Source organism: Solanum dulcamara, chromosome 8 (assembly GCF_947179165.1).
Source record: "Solanum dulcamara chromosome 8, daSolDulc1.2, whole genome shotgun sequence".
Taxonomy (NCBI): Eukaryota; Viridiplantae; Streptophyta; class Magnoliopsida; order Solanales; family Solanaceae; genus Solanum; species Solanum dulcamara.
Window position 1 is genome coordinate 67,656,903 of NC_077244.1, and position 12,908 is coordinate 67,669,810.

A 12,908-nucleotide genomic window follows, 5' to 3' on the forward strand; every position below is an offset into this window, starting at 1 on the left:
TATGTAAGATAGTCCAAAACTATTTTTTTAAAAAACAATTGTTATATATTTTTACTTTTAAATATATCCAATAAATTATAAATAAAATTGAAGGAGTACTAATTAGGGCTGTAAAGGGCAAATCAATAAACCGCACCAAACCGACAAACCGAACCAAATCGGAAAAAAAACCCGACTAGTGGTTTGGTTTGACTTGATTTGGTGTTTGGAAAAAAAAACCCGACCATTATAGGGTTGGTTTGGTTTTAACTAAAAAAAGTCAAACCAAACTCAAACCGACCCGATTATAGATATACTATTTTTAAATTATGTTATACATAAAAATATTTATTAAAATATAATTTATAAATATTTTTTTAAAATTTTTCATAATTTTTGTTTTCTTTCTTACATTTAGATTTGGACTTGAGAAGCTCATCTAAATAATATACAAAAAAAAACATCTTATAAAGTTATATTATAAAGTTAAAACTTCAAACAGTGTTCTGCCTCATTTTTATGTTGATATTTTTATACTAGAACTCTTTTTAAGAAGCATTGCTCTGTGTTTTTTATTAGATATTATGAAAAATACGAGAAACTCAAAAAACCCCGAAAAAACCCGAAAACCCCGAAAAAACCCGAAAAACCCGAGAAAAATTGACATCGAAAAACCCGACTTTTATTGGTATGGTTTGGTTTAACCTTATCTTTTAATAATTATTTTTAAATGTATTTAGCTATGAATATGCATAATATATTAAGAGTGTGTATGCCGAATTTTCATAATATAAACGGCGTAAGTGTTTGATTTTAAAATACATGGGTTTTATCTGTAATTGAGTCATAGCATAGTATAGGGTGTTTAATGTAGTTAACCTTTCTCTTTTTGAATGTTTTAGGTTCGTTTTCTTTTTTGATTTCATTCCGATGTTTATATTCATATTGCAATTTGATTAATTTAAATTCATACTAAGCACGTTATTTCACTCGTCAATTATTGATCAATCAATGAAAGTTCATTTTGCAAAATAAGATACAACATGTTACCATTCAATTAAAATGTAACACACCAATAGGAGTTACAATCTGGTGGTTTCAAAAAAGGTATTTGTATAAATTAAGTGTGAGTTTTATTTTTACTATTTTCTTTTGCCATCCGTTAGAAATTTAACAAAATATATATGTCAACTGTAACACACAACTCTAGTCCGAGAAAATGAGTTAAACTTTACTAATACAATTCTAATAATAGCAGTGCGGTTTATTAATTCTTTATCATTTTATTTCTTGAGTTTAAAGAAAAAACTCAAATTGATTTATTTGTCAAAACATGGTTAAGTAGTTGGATTGGTTCCACTGATAATTAGCAGTATTTTTAATAAATTTATACAAATATAGTCTGATAATAACATATTTTTGTTGTTCATAAAACACTTGACTTAAAAAAAAAAATTGTTTCAATTTTATATTATTAATATCCTGCAAATTACATTGAAAATGTAAACCAATTAAATAAGTCTCATGTGATGAACTCCATCGAGAAATACATACGAATGATATTGTATCCGGAATTCCTCATTTGAGAGATCTCTGCTTTGAATTTGCCGCAAATATGACAGAGTCGAGTTAGATTTGATTAATTTATTTATACAAATCACACTGCTATAGCCTATATTCCATAGTACTATTTTTTTTTATTAAAAACAAAGTAGAATCATAATTTCGTGCCTTCAAATTACTTGTAGCTATTTTTAACGTACAAGTCACAGATTAATTCAGAAATGAATGGATAAATATATATTTTCTAAATAATTGAAAGCAGTAAATACAATCAAGACAATTGGGTAACGTAATTTTTTTTAAAAAAAATAACATTATACTATTTGACGGAGTGTTAAGCGGTCCTTTGTTAATAATAAAAACATAAAAAAAATTCTCAGCAGAAATAAGGACAAATTGTAAGGCATACTGATCTTATCTCAAGCAAGTTCAAAACCTTTATAAAATTTTCTTTTTCATGCGTATATAAAAATTGTCTCATTCATTTTACACGTTGGTTTTTGATTGATATGGAGTTACATAATTAAATAAAGTTATGTACTATATTAATGATAATAAATTGAAAAATAATGCTTAGCAGTGGTTTGACAGCAAACATAAAGTTAAAATATTAATTCTAAATAGTTTAATGGAGGTACATCTTAAAAACTGTGTATTTTATAACATCAAAAGTGTATTTTATAACTCTACAATCACTGTATAGATTGAAGTGTGCATAGTAACTCACGAGGGGGAAAGTGCCACAAACCAGCTATCCGTCGCTCTCCGTTTCATTTTATATGATGTAGTTTGATTTAATACGAAATTTAAGAAAGAAATAAAAATTTTGATTTGAAACTTGCGGGCTAAAATACATAAATTTCCTCATAACCTATATTTTATACAGAGTTTAATTATGTAGGGATTGATCATTGGTTATTAATGTATTAATTATACATGCATCAGTTATTTCACCTTTTGTTTATCTTGTATAAAATTATACATAAATTCTCTAATAACTTATACATTTATTACTTATGCGGGTTTTTAAATTGTCAATCAAACATCGCATATTAATTTTATACATGAATAACTTATTTTCTATCCACATATCAAACATTATATAAGTTATTCAAAAATTAATATATAAACAACTTCTTTCTTATCCAACGATTCCTTTTTAAGTGTTACAGAGTGACAATTACTTTTATTATTTAATCAAAACAAGAAGCTTCAATTTCAGTCAAAATTCAAGCAAAATCCCCCTGTAACATCATACTTAAAAGTTAAATGCATGTATTTGATCTTATATGCAATGCAACAACTTTTGTTTATTTTTGGTTAGGTATGCAAAGGACTTTACTATATATAGCTTGCTTGAAATTAAATTATATTAATGTTCCTCGGACCAAACATTTTAATTCTTTAATGATATAAACTAAAATAGTCATTGCAGGGTCCACTTGTCTAACTCTTATCAATTTTTTGAATTTTTGAATTTATTTTATAATTTGTTTAAAATAGTCACTGCAGGTCCACTTGTCTAACTCTTATCAAATTTTAATTTTTTATTTTATTTTTATAATTCGTTTAGCTATCAAACAAAACTAATTAAAAGAGCATATTATATGAAAAAAATGATATTGGTTGCTTCCACTCTCTAAAAGTTTAACTTAAGTTCAATTAATTGGTTACTATTATAAAGTTGGTTTGTCAGTGGATGTTTTATTATTAAAGTGGATAACTTTGACCATTTTTTTATTTTTCTCATTTGTCTATAAATATAGTCACATTTCAGCAATGAAAAAATATACTGATACTCAACTCTCTCTTTTGCTCTTACTATTTTTCTTTCTTATTAATTTGTTAAGTTAATTTGTTTTATAATATGTTATCAGCATGAAACTTTAATTTTTTTTCTAAAAAATTAACTTCTATATCAAGTATATTTACTGAAGAAATTTAATTTTAAGTTGTTTTTGTTATTTTTAAATTAATCTTCATCATGTCAAACTTGTCAAAATTGGAGTTTGTGGCACTTGATATTTCTAGCAAAAATTATTTGTCATGGGTACTTGATGCTGAAATTCAACTTACCGCGAAGGGTCTTGGTGATGCTATAATCAAAGGAAATAAAACATCAAGTCAGGATAGAGCAAAGTCAACATAAAGATCATCGAAAAAGGAAATAAATAAATGATCAAGATAATCATAATTTGGGGGCAATTGCTCAAGAAGAGCCCATAGACACAACAAATGGTAATACCACCGAGGAGATTCAAGTACCTGAAAATAATAAGAATGAAGAAATCTCAATAAGTTATGTCTCGATAGGAAAATGGTGGAACCGAAATGATATTGTGGTCGATAATATTTTTGCTTATAATGTTGCCATTGAAATAATGCAACAAGATAAGGATCTTGAACCAAAAACTGTCGATGAATGTAGATAGAGAAATGATTGACCAAAATGGAAGAATGCAATTCAAGCAGAGTTAACTTCACTTAAAAAAGTGAAGTTTTCGAATTAATAATCTGAACACCTGAAGGTGTCAAGTCAATAGGGTACAAATGGATTTTTGTACGTAAATAAAATGAAAAAGGTGAAGTCGTACGATATATAGCACGACTTGTAGCCCAAGATTTTTCGCAAAAGCCTGGCATTGACTATATGAAAACATATTCCCCTATGGTGGATGCAATTATCTTTAGATATCTAATAAATTTGGCAGTTCATGAAAAGCTTGAAATGCACCTAATGGACATGGTCACTGCCTATTAATATGGCTTATTGGACCACGATATTTTTATAAAAATTCTCGAAGGGTTCCAATTGCCTGAAGTATACAAGAATTCTTGAGAAACTTGCTCAATAAAGCTTCAGAAATTCTTATATGGGTTGAAACAATCAGGGTGCATGTGGTACAATTTTCTTAGCGAATATTTGCTAAAAGAAGGATATAAAAATAATCTAATTTGCCTTTGTGTCTTTACAAAAAGGTCTGGATCTGAATTTGTCATTATAGCAGTATATGTTGATGATTTGAATATTATTGGAACTCCGGAAGAACTTTCAAAGGCAGTAAAATGTCTGGAAAAAGAGTTTGAAATGAAAGACCTCAGAAAGACAAAATTTTATCTTGATCTACAAATTGAATATTTGTACATTAGTCAACATATACTGGAAATATTTTAAAGAGTTTTTATATGGATAAAGCACATCCATTGAGTACCCCAATGGTTGTAAGATCTCTTGATATTAATACAGATTCGTTTCGACCTCGTGAAAATGATGAAGAGCTTATTGGTGTTGAAATACCATATCTTAGTGCAATTGGTGTATTAATGTATCTTGCCAATAATTGTAGACCAGATATAGCTTTTTCTGTAAGCTTGTTATCAAGATTTAGTTCTTCTACAACAAGAAGACACTGGAATGGAATTAAACATATATTTAGTTACCTTCGAGTGACTACTGATATGAGATTGTTTTACTCAAATGAATCCATGTCACACTTAATTGATTATGCAGATGCGGGGTATTTGTCTGATCCCCATAAAATCGATTGCAGATAGGCTATTTATTTACATGTGGTGGTACATGTATATCATGACGTTCAACAAAGCAAATTATGATTGTCGTTCCCTCAAATCATGCAGAAATAATAGTTATTCATGAAGCAAGTCGAGGATGTATTTGGTTAAGATCAATAACTCAACATATTCAAGAAACACGTGACCTTTTTTTGAAAAGAGACGTTCTAACAATATTGTATGAAGACAATACTATATGTATAGCTCAACTGAATGGAGGATACATCAAAGGTGACAGAACAAAACATATTTCACCAAAATTCTTTTTAGTCATGATCTTTAAAAGAATGGTGAAATAGATGTCCAACAAGTTTCTTCAAGTGACAATTTAACAGATATGTTTATCAAGGCATTGTCGACTTCAATCTTTGAGAAAATGAGATACAAAATTGGAATGCGTCGTCTCCAAAATATCAAATGAAGTTTTCATCAGGGGGAGTAAAATACGCGTTGTACTTTTTTTTTCTTAACCAAAATTTTGTCCTATTGAATTTTTTCTGGTAAAATTTTTAATGAGATAGCACTCAACGCATATTATCAGAAGTTGTGTACTCTTTTTCCTTCATTAGTTTTTTTTCCATTGAATTTTTCTTAGTAAGATTTTAACGAGGCACAACATTTATGGACGTTCAGAATAACTATATATATTTGTCCTTCCACTAGAATTTTTCTTTTACATGGACATCCAATGAAGAGTATTATAAAATTGGTTTGTTAGTGGATGTTCCATTATTAAAGTGGACAACTTAGCTACTTTTTTATTCTTTTCATTTGGCTATAAATATAACCACATTTGAGCAATGAAAAAATATACCGATATTCAACTTTCTCTCTTTCTTATTAATTTGCTAAGTTAATTTATTTTATAATAATTACTGATTTTTTTGTTTTGTTTTTGAAAGGAGTATACTAGATGTTGAAATCTGACAAGAGTTGTGGAGAATTAATATGTATCAATAATTTTGTGTAGGATTAATAATGTGGGTAGTTATTTAGAGAGAGGGTCTGCTGGATGACCAGAACTTAGTTTGGTGCCTTATTGGTCGGATTTAATTGAGAATTTATTTTAAATAGATTATTTAAATTTAAATTAAACTATTTTAATTGATTTTGGATATTTGATCCAAATGATTTTTTTTTGAATACTTTAATAACGATAAAAGTATATTTTCATTATATGATATAGCTAAAGGTAAACTTAGCTAATAAATAAAAATATAGACGTATATTCGACCTTTGTCATATTTTAAAAAATCAAATTCTAACTTGTTTCGTTGCCCCTTGAGCCACCGAAGAGCAATCGCACATGCCTTGTTTCATTGCCCCTAAAGGTCAATCCTTTTAGCGTGTTCATTAATTTCGACCTATCTTAATCATGTGATGCTAGAAGAATATACATGGTTGTGCATTGATAGATTCGATTTAATTTTATATAATATTAATATAGTTTATTAATTTTTAATTTTTAAATATGTTAAATTAATAATTAAATTAATAAAAATATTTTTTGATTTTTAATTTATCAATTATTAATTTTTAACGGTTTAATTTTCTATTTAACTGATAAAAAATACTAATAAAACAAATATATGATTTCTCCAATAATTTAAGATGAAAAAATAATAATATAACTTTACAGAATTTTCATAAAATAAAAATAATGATAACAAACATGAAAAGAACTATACAAGTGTAATACAAATAAAAAAAACTAGAATAATATGTGAATTAAAGGCTAAAGGGCAAAGATAGTAACCGGTAAGGTACTGATATTAATATTTAATATTTATATAGAGGTAAAGTAGTAAATTAATTACTACAGTCTTAATGAGTTATCAATTTATCCAATAATCCAATATTAAAAAAATCAAAATTGAACTGACATCCCCATAATTGTTTTTATAAAATCATTAAAAATCAATTAATTCAATAACCTAATAGTAATAAATCAATAATATTTTTTTTTCAATTCAATTTATTGGTCGATTTGATTTTTGCATACCCCTAGTTCGCACCATCCTTTTCTACTCCCTTCTTGTTAGCATCATTTTTTTTAATTTGTTGTAAAAAGAACGTTATCTCACTATAATTAAAAATAATTTAATTTTAAATCTCAATTTATTCTTAATGAAATAAAAAATAATTTAATTTTAAAATCTCAATTTATCCTTAATGAAATGATTTACTATCCCTTAATATTTAAAAATTATTTTAACCAAAAATTTCAATATTATTTTTTAAACACTATATCTAAACTAAACAATGCCACATCTTCTTTTTCATTCTGCCGCATAAAATAGAACAAAGAGAGTATAATTCTTTATCCCAAACTTAATCACAACATATCTTATACGCTTTAAAATAATTATTTTATCCATCGCCAAGGCAATCCAAATTTATAATTTCAAAATTCTAATTCCAAAATAATTTAATCTGCTCACGAATAACAAGAATAAAATTTGGTGCAACAGTAATGGGATTAGAGTTTAGAGATTGTAACATATTTTCATTACCGGAAAATGGTGATCGGTGGGTAACCAGAAACTCCATGAAATTGGAACTGAAACAGAGTATAGTTTACTTCAAGTCAATTACTTCTCCGTCGATTTATATAGCATGCTTATAAGTACTATTATTGGTGTTAATTGAAGCGAGGAAAGCTCTGAAGAATGGGAGAATCCCTATTCGGAAAATAGGTTTCCACTGAAAGATTCCGGTGAGTTTTGGTCTAATTCCGGCAGTGAACAGTCGGGAGATCGAAAATTTGGGGAATTTGAGTGAAAACGGGAAGTGGGTATTGTTGAAAACTCAAAACTACAAGTGGGGTTTGAAGGAATTGAAGAAAGACAAATTAGAAAGCGGAATACCGAGAGTGAACGATCAGAAGATCGAAAATTTAGGGAATTTAAGGGTAAAAGTGAAGTGGGTATTGTGCAATACTCGAAATTAGAAGTGGGTTCTGAAGGAATTGAAGAAATAGGAAGTGTAAAGGGGGAATTGTTGGAAGAGTGTTGGTCTGATTTTGTAGAAGGAAAAATAGGAAAATGATACTGTTGAAGGTGAGAAAATAAATGAAATTATTGAAGTAGTAGAAGTTAAGAAAGTAAGAGAGCAGAAAAGGGGTAGGTATTTTTTTTTGCGCGGCGAGGGGATTTCGAGGTGGGGAAACGAGCCCTCGTCAACAAAATGAAAGTCCTGCTAGTTAACTAAACGAGCTTCTAAAATTGCGAGCTTCTAAAATTGAAGGTCCCTTTAGAGGTTTTGAAGTTTTATGTTTCAGGGGTTAGTCTTGTATGGAACTTTCTGTAGGTGCTGCTATGATGGGGTTTGTTAGTTTGGTTCATAGATTGCAATGCTTGAAGAAAAAGACAGCGTTTGGAACTGGAAGTTACTATGGATGACAAGGTTAGTAATTTCACCATGTTTGAAGTTATGTTATGCCATTTCAGTTCTGTTGTGTATCAATTTTATTATAGCAAAGAAACCTTAACTTCAAGCTTTATCCGAGTCCCAGTATGGTAATTCATGACCTCTGTCGATACCATTGACCGTTGTGCATCATTTTCTTTCATGGCAAACACATCAACGTCAAGCTCTATCTCAGCCTCAGTAGGTGAATTCTTGATTTCGCGATTTTCATATAAATTATGGTGGAACAAATTAAAATAACGGCTTAAGGATTTGCTGTTTCTTTTATGTTTGATGAGCGGAGATTATTGATGATAGATCTGGTTGAAAGGGGACTAGCATAAAACTTGAAAAGGAAGTAATTGGAAATTTGGAGGTCATGTCATGACACCATCGCGTTGGGTGTCCGTGAACACAATGGGGACGAGTTGGAGTGTTTAGTTTCCAGTTTAGACCAAATCGAGATGTCTAGATGGTGCACTCTCAAAGTTGGAGTGCTTACTAGCTAGTTGAGACCAAGTTTGAGTGTTTGTTTTATGTATTTTGCCAAAACAAAATTGTGAGTGATCCAAAGTAATTAAACTAGATATGTCGGCCATAACCAGAAAATCAAAGGTATATCAGCATTAACAATGACCTTTCTGTCATTGTATCACCTATCTTACTCCTGGAAAAGATAAATCATAAATCTCATTTTATAGGTGTATTAGAAAATGAAGAATCCCCTAGAGTTTGTTTTTCTATCACTGCCCTGTAGTTGGACCTCTGAATGTCTGCCAGTCATGTATAGCTGCTTGTAACATTTATATTTCTTTCCGCAATTGCTGCTACCATTTTCACTGCTCAAGCTTTCTCCTACAAAATTTTCACTTGATTCATACTGCTTCAAATTACTCCCTTCACTCCACCAACAAATTATAAATAAAAAGGAAATATCATTTTAAAGGAAAAGGGACAGAGAAGGTAAACCAGTAACTCAATACAATCTCATTAGATGCAGCCAACCCGTTGTCTAAAACTTTGACATGACTTTAAAGTCTCGTTAGGCCTCACTTCAGTTTGATTTTCCTTAGTTCCTCGTACAATGAGATAACCTAAATTTGAAAACAGTTACGAAACTTTAAAACAAAAGATTAGTTCTTTAGAATTTGTGTTTTTCTGAGATTCTGGCTGTTTTGAGTATCATACAACCTTTAACTGTTGATGTCGCAGTATATTGTAATTGGATTATAGTTGTGAAGTAATGTTCCACATCCATAAATGTTACCCTGTGCCTAGCGGCGGGGTGCTCCTTCTACTCACCATCAAATATATAATCTATATTATTCAATCAACAACTTTTTTATCCCCATCTATTTGAGCTAGGTCGACTATATAATTTATATCTGAGTAATTTTCTTCATTCTGTACAGAAAAGTATCTCAGTTCATGAGCCGTGCTACACGCTTTATTGAAGCATGTTCCTGTAATTGGCCACAACTACCAATAGCTGAAGTTGCGTCATAGCTTGTAATGAGTTTGAGATATAGAACCTATTATATGTTTTTTTTTTTGGGGAGTGGGGGTGGGGGATTGAAAAGGTACATACATTGGAGTGGAAGAAGCTGGTGATGTTACTTTTTCTTTCTTCTTTGCTTGTATAATCTGTGTTTAGGTTACTATGTTGATTGAATTCCCTGTACATTTCTAAAAGACTGATATACTATTTAAAAACTATGTATAATCTCGTACTTTAGCCATTTCCGTTGTAATTATTCTATTATCTATAGCGGATGAAAAAAGACAATAGACTTTTTTTTTGTTTTTTCAACTCGATGTCCAATTACAATATCCTGTATCGGAAAATTACTAGGTATTTTTTCCTCCTCTTATTATATAGTAAGGTTGAATCTCTTTAGCTTCTTAGTATTGTATCTAATTTGGGTCTTGCTAAGAGGTTCCACCTTAGGATAAAATGCTTCCTATCAAAGACGATTCCAAGATCTTACACTAGATTTGAATTTAGAAGATTCAAAAGGAAACCATATTTCAAAATCTTATAGCAAAAAGACTCAATTAAATTAATATAATTTGAATTTGCAATTTACAAGGTAAGAAAGAAAAGGAAAACACCAATCTGAAACATCTTACCAAGTTTAGTCCGATCAAACAATGTTAATTTACAATGCACTGGTAACTTTCCTAAATTTCTTGCAAAACTAACCTTTAAAAAAAATATAGCCGTTTATTAAAAAATAAATTCTTCTCATTTAAAAACACTTGAGCAACCAAAATATTACACTAGATTTTTTTCTTCTTAAGAAATCAAAGATTTCACAATCTTTTTTGTTAACACAAAAGATTGTAAACATCTTATAATTATGAGTTCGAGACGTTGTGCTGCTTGCAAGCAATTAAGAAGAAGATGTCCTTCAGATTGTATATTTTTGCCATATTTTCCTCCAAATAATCCTCAAAGATTTTCTTTTGTTCATAGAATCTACGGTGCTAGCAATGTCGGAAAGATGCTTCAGGTAACACTATAGTATATATATTCCTAGTTATTCAGTCTATAAACATAAATATATTCATTCATATATACATATTATGACAAGTTATATCTACACGCACCTTGTTAAGTGGGTGTTCATTATTTTTAAATTCTGAATCTGTCTCTGGACATGATTATGTATTCCCAGTTATCTTTTCCTCTTTTCTAAGTTCTCATTAAGTTGAAAATATATATTTCAAGAAATTAAGGACAAATTAATTTTCCTCTTGTTAATTGATTTTGTTCATCCATTTTTTTTGGGTGAAATATCAGCATGTCCAAGAACATCAACGAGCCGATGTAGCGGATTCGTTGTACTACGAGGCTTACTGTCGGATTAAGAGTCCAGTTTATGGGTGTGTTGGAATTATCAGCATTTTACATCAAGAAATCGATCGTTTAGGACGGGAGTTAGCAAAAGTACAAGCTGAAATTAGCCTTGTCAAAACCCAGGCACAAGCAGAAACACAATTAGCACAAGGGCAACAAGTTGAACTCTCATCTTTTGATCTTTCTACTACTACTCCTTGGTTTTACTAGAATTGCTTTAAGTTCCTCTAAATTAACCATGATAGTATCATCTACTCTTTTATTCGAATAATTATTTATGTTTGAATCGATTCATGTATTTTCTCATAGTACTAATTGCAATCTTGAGAAAATTAAGCTTTCATCGCGTTACATATAGCATATATATTGTGATTCATAAATAAAGTGCGCAATACTATAATTTGCTGTGTTGCATTATTATTGGATGTAAATACAAGGTTATTTTGGACTTTTCGTGTCACTATTAACTTTTATACTTGTTTTAAAAATTAGTGCAAAAGTAATCTCGATGCTACACATTAGAAGAATGAAAATTTGTGCTTTCACAAGTTATGTTGGGTGGATCATGATTTAACAATCTTTATCCCATCTATCTTGAAATTGTTATTAAGTCATATCGAATTAACAAACTTATTTTGTTCATAAGTCATGTCGGGTGGGGTAAAGTTATCTTATTCACAAATTATGTTGGATTTTTATTACTACATGTTTGATATTAATAAAGTCATTTTAATTTCTTGATGTTTGATTGCATAAAATGCTTTTTAACTACTATTAATAGGGGGAATCGAATTTCTAACTTGTGAAATAACATCATTTTCCTATTAACTATTTTAAACTTGTACCTTTTTTTTTTTCCATTCGGAATAAGATATTCATAGTGGAGACTAGATTAATTCGAATTCATGTAGTGTAAAATCCATTTAATGGGGAAATTGATTTTCCTAACTTATGAACGAACATTGTTTTCCTAGCTAAGAACTATCCTAATTAATTTGAATTTGTGCAATGTAAGGTCCATTTAAAGGAGAAGCATTAATTGCCTATCACTTAACATGTACTTTTTTCATATTCAAGACTCGATACCTAACCATCTGATTATAAATAGAGGAATTATATCCATCCCATCGCGACTTATTTCAAATAATACTTAAAATATTATTTTAATCCCTAAATACTCAAGAGTTCATCTATTATCATGAAGTATTTTTCACTCATTAATTACAAAAGATATTTTTATGAAGATATATTTTACGTCATACGAAACACACTTGAGTTTAATGGGGTGAAGTGATTTCACCCATAAAATTAAAAAGAAAATCAGAAAGTGTTACTCCCAGTCCAAATTATATGACACTATTTCTATTAGTTGATTAAAAAAATAATATATTTTTATATTTAATAATAATAATTTAATTTTAAAATATCTATTTTATTCTTATAATATGATTTATACTTACACAAAATATATTTTATATCATAAAATTTAATTATTTTTTTTTAAATTTTATTTCAAATTAAATAA

The 12,908-nt window shown here is 29.2% G+C and overlaps 1 protein-coding gene and 1 long non-coding RNA gene across 2 annotated transcripts; both read left to right on the forward strand.

Moving 5' to 3' along the window:
- The first annotated feature begins 7,474 nt into the window (after window positions 1-7,474).
- LOC129901623 (uncharacterized) lies at window positions 7,475-10,289 on the forward strand. The gene is made up of 2 exons (XR_008769884.1): window positions 7,475-8,520; window positions 9,936-10,289. It is a non-coding gene; the product is annotated as an uncharacterized LOC129901623 (long non-coding RNA).
- A 594-nt stretch (window positions 10,290-10,883) lies between these two features.
- Window positions 10,884-11,599, forward strand: LOC129901622 (LOB domain-containing protein 24-like). The gene is made up of 2 exons (XM_055976868.1): window positions 10,884-11,036; window positions 11,327-11,599. Exons 1-2 carry the CDS (start codon window positions 10,884-10,886, stop codon window positions 11,591-11,593), a joined length of 420 nt encoding a protein of 139 aa, XP_055832843.1. The 3' UTR covers window positions 11,594-11,599.
- The last annotated feature ends 1,309 nt before the right edge of the window (window positions 11,600-12,908 follow it).

Excerpts from the sequence above, each read along its gene's own strand:
- LOC129901622 (XM_055976868.1), top strand. The coding sequence starts at position 10,884 with ATGAGTTCGAGACGTTGTGCTGCTTGCAAGCAATTAAGAAGAAGATGT. Across the intron at positions 11,037-11,326 it reads ATGTCGGAAAGATGCTTCAG|CATGTCCAAGAACATCAACG; the intron begins GTAACACTATAG and ends GTGAAATATCAG.